The sequence below is a fragment of the Ochotona curzoniae genome, unplaced genomic scaffold (genome assembly GCF_017591425.1).
Source record: "Ochotona curzoniae isolate NIBS_2020 unplaced genomic scaffold, NIBS_Ocur_1.0 contig_3520, whole genome shotgun sequence".
Lineage (NCBI taxonomy): Eukaryota > Metazoa > Chordata > Mammalia > Lagomorpha > Ochotonidae > Ochotona > Ochotona curzoniae.
In genome coordinates, this window is record NW_024465894.1 from 14,148,417 (window position 1) to 14,160,794 (window position 12,378).

Here is a 12,378-nt window from a genome sequence, read left to right on the forward strand (position 1 = left end):
TATGGGATCCCGGCATGTTCAAGGCGAGGACTTTAGCCACTAAGCCATTGCACCAGACCCTATTTGAGGGTTTTTTAAATTCCTTTCTCCTGCCATTATGGCAGGAGATCTGGTTATTTTTCCCCTCTGGACACATGGAGCTCCTCCTGCCACCATAGCAGGACCCCATTTTCTCTTTTTTTTCCTAAATAAAACCTGCTTTGAAAACTGGAATTGTCCGCATGAAAATTCTTCTTTCATGAGGCAAAAATAAGATTGCTGCCATGCTTTTTGTTTGTTTTGTTTTGCTTCCCCTCTCTACCCCCCACCCCCCACCCCATCAAACACCCTGCACCACCACCAGCCTTGGGGCACTGTGGGGCCTGGTCTCCGCTGAGTTGACAGCTGTCACAGCCCAGGACTCCTGTGCTCCCTGTGCCCAGTGCAGAGCCACCAGCGACCAGAAAAACAGGCATAAGTGGGACTCAAGAGGTCCTGACGTGGGCAAGAGGAAGAAGAGGGACCCTCCTGTGTTCCTCGGGAAAGGCAAGCTTGGTGATGCCCCTGTGCTGCCCCCCACACCCCCCAAAAAAAGTTTATTTGAAAGGCATATCAATAGAGAGGGAGATACGCTTTTGCTGGTTTACTTTTCAAATGTTTGCAACTTCTGAGGCTCGGCTAGGCCTAAAGCAGGAGCTAGCTGAAGTCGGAGCTGAGGGAGGGACTTGAATCCAGGCACTTGTACATGGGGTGTGGGCATCTTAGGTGGCAACTCAACGCGCTGTACTGCAATGCCTGCCCTTGGCTCCATTTAAAAAATAAATATTTAAATCTCTAATCTATTTGGAGTTTATTCTTATGAATGGGTGTGAGATAATAGGTCTAATTGTATCTTTTGCAAACAAGGTCTGGTTACACCAGCACCATTGATTCGAAAGTCCTTCTTGGGACTGGCAGTGTGGCACAGGGGGTGACCTGCCACTCCCACACTACATATTGGAGTGCTGGCTGTTCTGCTTCCAATCCGGCTCCTTGCTGGTGCTCTGGGGAGGCAGTAGAGGATGGCCCAGGCGTCTAGGCCCCTGGCATGGAAGGATCCATAGAGCTCCTGACTCCTGGCTTTGGCCTAATTCAGCCATGGCAGTTGAAGCCATCTGGGGAATGAATCAGCAGATGGAAGATTTTCTCTGTTACTCTGCCATTCAATTAAGTAAACAATTCCTTTAGGTTCACATTTATATACACATATGCATATGTATGGATATATATATGTGTGCATATGTGTAGATTTAATGTTAGAAATTCTTAATTTGTTCTACTTATCTATTGTACTGTTTTAATTATAGAGGTTTTGTAATGTCTATTGGGGTAGTCTTCCATTTGTAAATTTTCTTTAGTGTTTTCTGAACTATTATTGCATATTAGTTTTCCCCCAACAATGCTAAAATCTTTTTTTTTCTTTATTCTAAGAATGCTAAAATCTTGTGTAACTCTAGGAAATGACTTGTTGAAGCTTTTCTTCCTGAAGATTGATATATTTTTACTGGAAAGACAGAATTACAGAGAGGAGAGATAAAGATCTTCATCTGCTAGTTCACTCCCTGAATGTCTGCAATGGCCAGAGCTGTGCCCATCCAAAGTCAGCGGGCGGGAGCTTGTTCCTGGTCTCCCACTTGGAGCAGGAGCCAAGGCTTTGGTGCTATCCTGTAGGGCTTTCCCAGACCACAAGCAGGGAGCTGGATGGCAGGGGCACCAACTGGGACACAAACTGGTCGCCTATATGTGATGCTGGCGCTTGAAAGCAGAGGAATAGCTGGCTGAGCCATCACGCTGGCTCTATGTTGGAGATATTATTGTGTTCACATTATTGCATTGAATTTAAAAATTAACTTAGGGAGAACAGCCATCTTTACAACATTGAACCATTAAAAAAAAATCATTCTGAACAACAAAGGATATCATTCCATTTGCTCTACTCGTTTCTTGGAAGTGCATTAAAATTTTTCTTCCACTTTGCACTTACTAAATTTAATTTTAAATCTTCCTTATTGGGCCCGGCGGCGGGGCCTAGCGGCTAAAGTCCTCGCCTTGAACGTGCCGGAATCCCATATGGGCGCTGGTTCTAATCCCCTTCTCCCTTAATACCCAACTTTAAACATGAAGGAAATGATATGGAAAAAATACTAGTCTTACCCACTTTCCTGTAGCCCTTGAGCCTTTTCACCCTAACTAACTATGTAAAGAATGTCAAAAGAGTAAAAAATTAATTAATAAAATAAAATAAAAAAAAAAAAAACAGTGTTTTAAAAAAAATCTTCCTTATTGTATTAGTTGTGGCTTTTTGTACCCTATGTCTTCTTATTTGTGCATATTTGTGTGTTAATTTCATACCATGCCACTTTGTTGAATTTTTTTTTATTCTCTAATATTGATTTGAAAGACAGAAAACAAGAAAGAGGGCCCGGGGGCATGGCCTAGCGGCTAAAGTCCTTGCCTAATTTTTTTTTTTTTAACTTTTAAAAAAGTTGAGCTGGTATGCCTTAAGAAGTTTTCACAATTTCTTGTGTTACCTGTATCTAAGTCACCTAGGTAGATGTACAGGTTTTTTCCTTGCTTTTGTTTTTATTCTCAAGCCACTTGCAGGAAAGTCACAGACTAAACACATCAATGCTAATTCAGCAGGTAACTTTTAAGAACTAGGGTATTTTTGTGGCCCACATGGTGCATAGGCCACCTGCATCGCTGGCATCCCATGTGGTGCTGGTTTGTGTCCCAGCTGCGGCACTTTGAATGCATTTCCATGGTAATGTGCCTGGAAAAGCAGTGGAACGTGGCCCGAGTGCTGGGTTCATGCCACCCACACGGGAGGCTCAGATGGAATCCACACACCTGGCTGTATCCACGCACCTGGCTGTATCCATGCACCTGGCTGTATCCACGCTCCTGGCTGTATCCACGCTCCTGGCTGTATCCACGCTCCTGGCTGTATCCACGCTCCTGGCTGTAGCTTGGCCCTATGCCGACCATTTCAGGGTAATTAGTGAATGGAAGATCTCTTTCTGTCTCTTCCTCTTTCTCTGTCTAGGTCATTTTCTGTGTAATTACAGTTGTGTCATCAAACCTAAAATGTTTAACCGCGATAGCATTATGATGTAATCTATGCAGGTTCACACTCCCTCCTGCATCTGTGGTCTTTGCGTGACGAGGGGCGAGCGAGGGAGTCGCTGTTAGCCAGAGGACATGCTCCATGCCTCATTACCGTTTTCATTCATCTCCAACTTAGTTTTTCCTATGACACAGACATTTTTAGTTGAGTCATTTTTATTATGTTTTTACAGAATGCTTTTACTTTATTTCTTAATAAACCCATTGAAGTAATTTTTATTTTCCTCCTGGTAGTTTTTGTTTTAAACACAGTAATCATTCCTGAGAACTAGTTTTTCATTTTGTTGATTCATTATAACTGTTTTCTGTTTCAACAAATTTTGCATTTACTTTTATTGTTTTCTTCCTTTTTGACGGTTTATTCTGTTGCAGTATCTTAGGATGAATATTTATTTGAAGCCTCTGTTCTCTTAAATTTTTAAATCTGCACTTTTTTCTTAGAATACCTGTCCTATCTGTATTATACAAAAAGTGATTTTTTAAAAAGTTTTATTATTTTTATTGGAAAGTCAGATTTGCAGAGAGGAGAGAAAGAGAAAAAAATCTTACCAATCCAAAGCCAGGAGCCAGGAGCTTCTTCTGGGTCTCCCGCACAGTTACAGTGTCCCAAGGTTTTAGGCCATCCTCTACTGCTTCCCCAGGTCACAAACAGGGAGCTAGAAGGGAAGTGGAACAGCTGGAACATAAATTGGCACCCATATGAGATTCCGATACATGCAATGCAAGACCTTTAGCCACTAGGCTACCATACTGGGACGAAAAATTAATGTATTTTTATTACTTCATCTCTAACATGAAAGTTTTCTCTTTCCTGTTTGATGTCTGAGTTATTTGGAAAAAAAATGTTTAAATTATTTGTTATGTAGTTCAATCTGTTCTGCAGTGGTTATCACTAACAGCAGTGTATTGTATGCTTAAAAGTTACTAAAACTAGTTTATAAGTGATTTCACCAGAAATAAATGATCAGTATATAAAGTTAAAAATGGCTTCATGTGTTTTTGTTTAGGTTATCTTTTTATTAATGACATATTAGTTACATTGCTGTGAGAGAAAGGAATCCATATGGTACATGTATTAGGAAGTTTGTTGAAATTGCTTTTATGCCCTCATTTACATGTGCAGTGTTTGCTGTTTAAGATATATTTTACAGGCCTGGCACAGTGACCTAGCAGCTAAAGTACTTGCCTTGCGTGTACTGGAATCCCATATGGGCACCGGTTCTAATCCCGGCAGCCCTGCTTGTGGCCTGGGAAAGCAGCAGAGGATGGCCCAAAGCCTGGGGACCCTTCACCTGTGTGGGAGACCCGGAAGAAGTTCCTAGCTCCTGGTTTTGGATCTGTTCAGCTCCAGCCATTGCCAGGAACTTCTTCCAGGTCTCCCACACAGGTGCAGGGTCCCAAGGCTTTGGGCCATCCTGTGCTGCTTTCCCAGGCCACAGACAGGGAGCTGGATTGGGAAATGCAATAGCTGGGACATAAACCTGCACTCATGTGGAATGCCAGTGTCACAGGTGGAGACCCAGTCACTATTGCGTGGTGCCAGCCCTGAGTGGTATTTTTATGGATGTCCCAGAAACACTTGAAATGAATGTTATCAGTTGTTGGCACATTATTCTATGTCTTGTTTAAATAAAATCTTACGAGTTTGGGGTTTACATTATGGTGCTGCATATTAAGTCAGCACGTGTTATACCTGTACCTCATATGAATGTTGGCTTGAGTCCTAGCTGCTCCATTTTTCTTACCATATTTTCGAATTCTCCCATTTTTCTTAGGACAAATTCTAAAATTATTTCTCTTCCTCTAGCATCTTATTTTCTTTTTCTAGGAAAAAAATTAAGGATGGAAAATCATACAAAAGCAGTATAATAGTCAAATGACTATCACCAAGAAGCAAATATTAAGATTTTTGCCATACTGTTTCAAATGTGTTTGTCATAATTAATCATATGCAGATAGCTATACATAAATTGATGTGTATTTATGCATAAAAGATAATAGCAATTCTTGACTGTAATCTCATAATGTTATGTAAATGTTATTATTGTTATTATGGATTGCTCAGCAACTTTTTCGTACAATCCTGTGTATTTTAGGTCTAGCCATGCTGATATCTGAGATGCAGTTTATTCATATAGCCAGCTAAACAGTGTATAATTATGTTATTATGCCACAGTGTATCTGTCCCTCTATTGAAGACTTTTCTGATACTCTAAACATTGGTGCAATGAATTTCTTTCTCTTGTGCAGCATGTAGTGTGTGTGTAACAATGGTGTCACTAGGTCTGAGGTCAGGATGCAGCTTTTGTGAACATTGATATCCTTTTTATACAATGAAAGGCCGTGGCAGGTGGCCCGTGCGTCATGACATGATTGCGCAGGAAGCCTCTGTACGTGGTGACGCCCGCTCTGGCATCGCTCAGTGTGCGTTCTGCCTTCTCTCCTAGCGGCAGTACATCCCTGTGAAAGCGAGGAGCAAGGCCTTCTGGATCTTCCTGTGGGAATACGCCATGATGTACGTGGGAAGCCTGGTGGTAATCGTTTGCCTCTCCTTCTTCCTTCTCAGCTCCTGGGATTTCATCCCCGCAGTCTATGGCTTCATGTAAGTTATGACCTCGCCAGGAAACCACGGGCACTCACTGGGGTTTTCGTAGTCCCAGCCGGAACCAGAGGCTTGGTCACCAGGGAGAATTAGGCACAGTGCCTCAGCCCTCAGCAGCAGCCGCGGGACTTGTTAGAAGGTCGATCTGTGTACCTGGCCCGAAGCTCTGGTGAAGGTCAAGGGTAGGGACCGAGGAATTGTATTTTTGAAGTTGTCAGATGATCATGCTGGTCCAGGGAGTACAGTTTAGGTCAGTGGGATTAAAAAGCCAACTACAAACCTCTGACTGGGTCCATGTCCAAATTGGGGAGGGAGGACATATTCCTGTACTTCAAGGAGGTCCCTGACACTTTACAGAGAAAAGGTGAGACAGAGAAAGATCATTCATCCGCTGACTCATTCCCCAAGTGGTCGCAATGCCTGGAGCCAAGCCATTCCCATCCGAAGCCAGGAAGTTCATCTGGGTCTCCCATGCGGTGCAGGGTCCCAAGGCTTTGGCCCGTCCTCTGCTGCTTTCCCAGGCCACAGGCAGGGAGCTGGGTGAGAAGTGAAACAGCCAGGACCCGAACAGGTGCCCATATGGGATCCTGGCACATGCAAGGCAAGGACTTAAGCACTTAAGCACTAGGCTATTGTACCTAACTCTCCCTGGCAATTTGAACTGCCCACTGCGATATGATCGTCCTTTAGAGACCATCCAAATGTATTTGCAGTGCTCCAAGCTTACCTGAGTGTATGTTCATGAATTCCACAAACACTTCCAAGTGCCAGGCTTTGCATAGGGCCTGAAGAACTGGTTACTGCCCTCTGCTTGAGCTCACAGCCCAGTGGGTAACCGGTGGAATGGCAGAACTGCCATCAGGACTCCATGCTGCTGACTTGGGTTCAATTCTGGCTGAACATAGCAAGAGATTCCTTGTAGTTCTTTATGTTTTGCCTGGTTGGGAGTTTGTATTGTCTGGTCAAAGCTTTTCCTGGCTTTCTGCTGGGTCACACATTCTGTTCTTTATCTCATTTCACAAAAAAGGAAATATAGTAACAGCAGGAGACCAATGCTGACCCAGAGTAGAAGCCTCAGCCAGGGAAATCTGAGCCATTGTATGTCCCTTCCTCTCCATGCCCCTTCATTACCCTTTTAAATTCTGAGTTGAGACCAATTTAAACTTCATTTTTTTTAAGATATTTTTCATTAATTTATTTTAAAGGCAGTTACGGAAAGAGAAAGACGAGTGGTCTGTTATCTGCTGGTTCACTCCCCAAATGACTGCAGTGGCTGGAGCTGAGCCCATCTGAAGCCAGGAACCAAAGCTGCTTCCAGGTTTTCAATGGGGGTACAGGACCCCAAGGACTTGGACTGCTTCCTGATGCTTTCCCAGGCCTAAACATGGAGCTAGATTGGATGTGGTGCAGCCAAGACACAAATCGGTGATCCTATGGGATGCCAGGGCCACAGGCACTGGTCCTAAAATTTCACATTTTGTTTTTTTAATAAAATTAGGATGTAATGTTTTAAAATAATCAAAACTTCAGCAATCTTTTATTTAGCCAAAGTCTTCCAGTGAAGCCCCAACTTTTTGCAAGAGTCCTGGAGGCCCTGTGTAAGAACCTTGCCAGTGTATCCCAAAGTCCCCGAAATCTCACTGCAGTGGCTGGCACTGAGGCTCCCGGCCCCCACTGTGAGGAGGCAGGACAGGGTCTTTGAACTTGTTTTGGGCAGGTCTTTGAAATGCTGAAAAAGTGTTGGCTTAAAATCTATTGTTTCTTTTCCTGCCCCTGTGGCAGGGGGTAAGGGTCTTTTCTATCTCAAAGGCCCCTCCCGTCACTAGGATTGGAGCCTCCTTTCTCAGCTTTTCTAATAAATTTTCCTTTAAAACAAAACAAAACAAAAAAACTTTCTTTGTTACAGCACTAAGTTCTGTCTCCTCCTTTTAAACTGCGTTGGGCAGTAGAGAAGAGCTGGTCTCTTTCTCAGGTGAATTCCTGCTTCATTTGAACTTTGGCTTAGCTGCTGTTTATTTAATATGGATTGTCATCCCCTATCCCATGTGTGTTCATTCCCTTTGTCCAGGGAACCTGGAGAGCCTCCCAGCCTGGTCTCCTTGGCTGCCCAGCAGTGGTCAGAGTCTTCAGGAGATAATCCGTGCAAGCAGACCCTTTATAACTTTGCCTTCTTTTTTCTCTCCCTTTTGGTTTTCTTCGTTCCAGACTGTCCGTTCCAGATCTCACTCCAAACATTGGCCTTTTCTGGTACTTCTTTGCAGAGATGTTTGAGCACTTCAGCCTCTTCTTTGTATGTGTGTTTCAGATCAACGTTTTCTTCTACACCATTCCCTTAGCCATCAAGCTAAAGTAAGTGACGGGACCGGCATAGACCCCCTGCCCCCTTGACTTCACAGCTGCCCCTCAGATGGGCAGTACCTGTTAGGTTTTCAGCTCTTTTCTGGAGAGCACCTGCTCTCAGCTGCTTGGGTGCCTGTGGCCAGAGCCTGCAGTGGGGAGTCAAGGGCAGTGCGGGCTGCGGCCCCGGGATTTATTCCTGGCCTAATTTTGAAGGGCTGGAGCACACTTACAGTTTCAGACAAGAATAGGGATTGTTCTAATCTTTGACTCCTCTCTCCCCTCCCCCAGAAAGTTCATGGTTGTCCAGATTGCCACCATCTCCATCTTTTTTTGGGGGGAGGAGGTTAGGGGGTAACATGCATGTTTGGATATCCTTTGTCAACAGCCCGATGACAGTTCACTCGGGATTCGGGAGCTCCAGTTAATCTGCTCATTTCCCTCAAAAGCGGATTCTTTTTGGATCTCCTGCCTTCAACAAGCCATCCAATGCAGATGCGCCTGCCCCCGCCCCAGCAACACTAGGCTCTGTGAAAAACAGTCATACCCTAGCCGTGACCTTAGAGAGGTGGAAGCAGCTCCCAGAGCCAAACAGCTCTTAAGCAGGGGAGTCGGAATTCAGTTTGAATCTCCACTCATTCCCCTGCACCCTACCATGCTCCTGAGAGCCAGCACTTGTAGACATCCGGAAGTGGTTCTGCTGTCATAGCCTCAGAGAAGCTTGGTCCTGGAAAACCTTTATGAGCTGGGAATCCAAGTGCTGTGCAGACAGAGGCCATGGCATGTAGGTGGGTGGTGCTGAGGAGGACGTGGTTCTGGCCTCTTCCTGTCCACTTGCCTTTAGCACTTGGGCGGTCTCAGAGGAGTGCTGAGATGGGGCTGGGAAGCCCGGCTCCCAGGAGAACTCTGAGGCGTGTTACTCACTCGGAGCAGTGTTGATTGTAGCTGGGGCCCGAGGCCGAGGCCCTGCTTACCAGCCCAGTCACCTCAGGGCCTCAGTGTGAGGAGTGCAGTGATGCAGCACCTGCTGGGGAGGGTCAGTGAGGCGTTATGAAGCTCACGGGAGGGAATGCAGAAGAGGGCCACGGGCGGACCTCGGCATGAGTGGAATTTCAGCTGTCACTCGTTACTGGTGTCTGACACTGTTTAGACTATCACTGATGTAAGGGAACAGTAATTGTTCTTGGACACCTCTGTGCACTTCTTGCTGGGTATCGCGAGCAGATGCCACTGATCATATCTTCAGTAGGAAGAGCCTTGGCACGGGGCCTCTCCTGCCCTGGGTCCAGTTGTCGTACGGGCCCTGGGCAAGGGAGGCTGGTAATTACCCTGACGGGCTGTCATTTAAGCCCAACAATAAAGAAGGCTGACTTCATTTGTTTTCTTCCTCCCTGGTTCCTGGTTCCAGAATTGGATGGGGTTTGGGGGTGTGGAGAGTGGGTTATAAATGGGAGATATCTCTGGGGGCTATTTCTCTGGAGTTTGTGGGGCTTGGCCCTTCTCACTGCATCTGGCCTGGTGTAGGCATGCCTTGTGGATGGCAGAGCCAGACCCTGCCGCGTCCTGTGGGGTATATGTTTGGTTCCTGAAGGGGTAGGAGATCAGAAGTGTCTGGAGTGGGCCTGTTCCTGACCTCTGTCTGTCTCCCCTTCCCCATCCAAGGGAGCACCCCATCTTCTTCATGTTCATCCAGATCGCCGTCATCGCCATCTTTAAGTCCTACCCAACTGTGGGGGATGTGGCGCTCTATATGGCCTTCTTCCCTGTGTGGAACCATCTCTACAGATGTGAGTACCCCTTCTGTCCTCACTGGGAACATGGTTGGATCAGCCTGGCCCTGACGAGAGAAGTCAGAGAAAGTAGACCATGAGGATATGTCCTGCAGTGGGGAGGGGGCCTGCCGACCGGCAGCACCACAACAAAAGCTGAGGCATGGCTGCCAGGACCAGTGATAATGATAAAAAATAACTACTGTGTACTGGACACTTACCTTGCAGCTGCCCACTGTGACTCAATGTTTTCTCCATTAGCCAGTTTTATCTTTTTAAGATTTATTTTTTTTATTGGGAAGGCAGATATACAGAGAGGAGGAGAGACAGAGAGGAAGATCTTGCATCCGATGTTCATTCCCCACGTGGCCGCAATGGCCGGTGCTGCGCCAGTCCGAAGCCAGGAACTTCTTCCAGGTCTCCCACGTGGGTGCAGGGTCCCAAGGCTTTGGGCCGTCCTCGACTGCTTTCCCAGGCCACAAGCAGGAAGCTGGATGGGAAGTGGAGCTGCTGGGATTAGAATCAGCACCCATATGGGATCCCGGCGTGTTCAAGGCGAGGACCTTAATCATTATGCTATCACACCAGGCCCTAGCCAGTTTTATGTTTATGTCCACCTTAGAGGTGGGTATCCTCGTGAGAAACCACAGGTGCAAAAAGGTAAAGCCACCTGCTTGAGACAGGGAAGTGAAAGGGCAGAGGCTGGACTGTAGATCTGCGACCTTCTGCCCAGTGTGTGCCCAAGGGCTTTCTGATGATGGGACTGTCCCTTCCTGTGCAGTCCAACAGAACAACCATTAATGTGACCAAGAAACTGGATTTGAAGGTCAGCTTGAAGGGGCTATGTGTGTCTAAACTTCCATGTTGGACAGTGCAACTCTAGGCCCAAGAATCGTTCCACTGTGACACCCAGGGTTCCTAGAAGGCAGGTGCACAGCACTGGATGGCCTGCCTCTGTGACGTCCCTGCTCAGTTCTCCCTAGCCCTCCTCAGAAGATGTCTCAGTGGTCTCCTCAGTGACTGCCTGCCCTCTCTGATGGCTCTTTTTAGAGTTCTGGGGTTCCCCTTCACCTCTGTGTCCACAGCACTCAGGACTGAACCTGACACACAGTTCAGCAAATGTTTGCAGAGAGGGAATGCTTTTTAAACATTGGTGTTGGATTCCCCGCAGCAGAACAGAGAACAAACAGCTCTGAAGCACTCCTTGCCAGCTGTGGGCACAAAGGAGATGTCGAGAATGAATTCAGGTTTTAAGAGGAAGTCAACCTTTGTTGTTGTTTTGGGGTTGTCTGGGTGTCAACCAGGAAGTGAAACTGACCAGCTGCTAGAAAAAAAAAAAAAAAGGTACCTGTAGCAGCTAACCTGCCGGTGAGGGTAAACAGCCAAGTGGGTGGACTGAGCCTTGCTGCTCCTGCAGGTGACAGCGTGGTGGGGCAGTGACTAGGCTGGCCTGCTGGGAGGAGGAAACATCTGCCCATGACATCTGCATTGTCCAGACGAGAATCACTCAGCCCAGTGGCTCCAAGTGAACTTGGTGCCGATTGGTGGAGTGACCAGTGACACATCACTAGGCCACCAAAACATGTGGACTTGTCCAAGTTTGTGACTGGGTGGGTCTTGGGGACATTGCTTTCTTTTCCCGATTCAGGGATGTTTGTTTCTCAGCTCTGGCCCACTCAGGCCCTCAGTCACTATCTTTCATTGCAGACTGACTGAATCCAGTCTGTAGCCTGATTGGCATGTGTCTGAATCCCAACTACATGCTGGCAAGCAAATGTTTTTAACCTCTCTGGGCCTTTGATTTATTTCATCTGTAAAATGAAGAGAATGTCTTTCCTGGGTGTCTTAGGTTTGCGAAAGAATTATGAACTAGCACTGTAGCTACCATCAACAGTAGTAAGAATTCAGGACACCTTCCGCATAATTCCATGATCAAATCTTCAGGCCTGGTAGCCAAAGCAATTTGAATAAACATTTTTCAAAAACCTGAAATAAGCGGTTCTACGTGCCTAATGAAGCACGAAAAAGAATAGTTTCCAGAACCTGGCTTATGTAATAGATGTCCCCACTGGCTGGTGGGGCAAGCGGTTTTCAGGTTCAGTGTGTTGGAAGCTGCCACAGAAAACTGGGGCTGCCAGTGCTTGGCCCCTGCTATGGTAGCATGGAGTGTACATCCCCGCCGGAAGCTGGACAAGGTGGTCAGTACACTAGCATGGCCTCCCCCCAGCCCCTGTCCGTGAGACCCAGGAGTGCAGACTGAAGCCTGTAAGGCTGGGTCTGATCAAGGTGGTTAGGAATTCAGTGTTAGCATTAGCTGCCAGTGCTGATAGGCCTGCTCGTATGTTTACCTGTCTGGTTTTTTCCTGCTCTGGTTAATGAGTGAAAGAGAGACCTGACCGAGCCCTGAGTGCAGGCCCCAGGCGCTGGGCTCCCCGAGCATGAGGCCAGGTTGAGTCACCGGACACCCAACTGTGGTGTTAGGGAGCAGCCTGCTGGCAGAGCCGGTGCCAGCTAGCGTGCAGCCAT

At 46.6% G+C, this 12,378-nt stretch overlaps 1 protein-coding gene across 3 annotated transcripts in view; it reads left to right on the forward strand.

The window, feature by feature from the left end:
- Positions 1 to 12,378, forward strand: part of PIGU (phosphatidylinositol glycan anchor biosynthesis class U) — an 84,938-nt gene that overhangs the window by 57,954 nt on the left and 14,606 nt on the right. For all 3 annotated transcript variants that reach the window (XR_005884018.1, XM_040981608.1, XM_040981610.1), the window contains 3 exons: positions 5,592 to 5,746; positions 7,952 to 8,095; positions 9,746 to 9,870. Coding sequence is in view for 2 of the 3 variants with exons in the window: in XM_040981608.1 (XP_040837542.1) it covers positions 5,592 to 5,746; positions 7,952 to 8,095; positions 9,746 to 9,870 (424 nt within the window). In the remaining variant the exon portion in view is untranslated. The remainder of the gene's footprint in view (positions 1 to 5,591; positions 5,747 to 7,951; positions 8,096 to 9,745; positions 9,871 to 12,378) is intronic.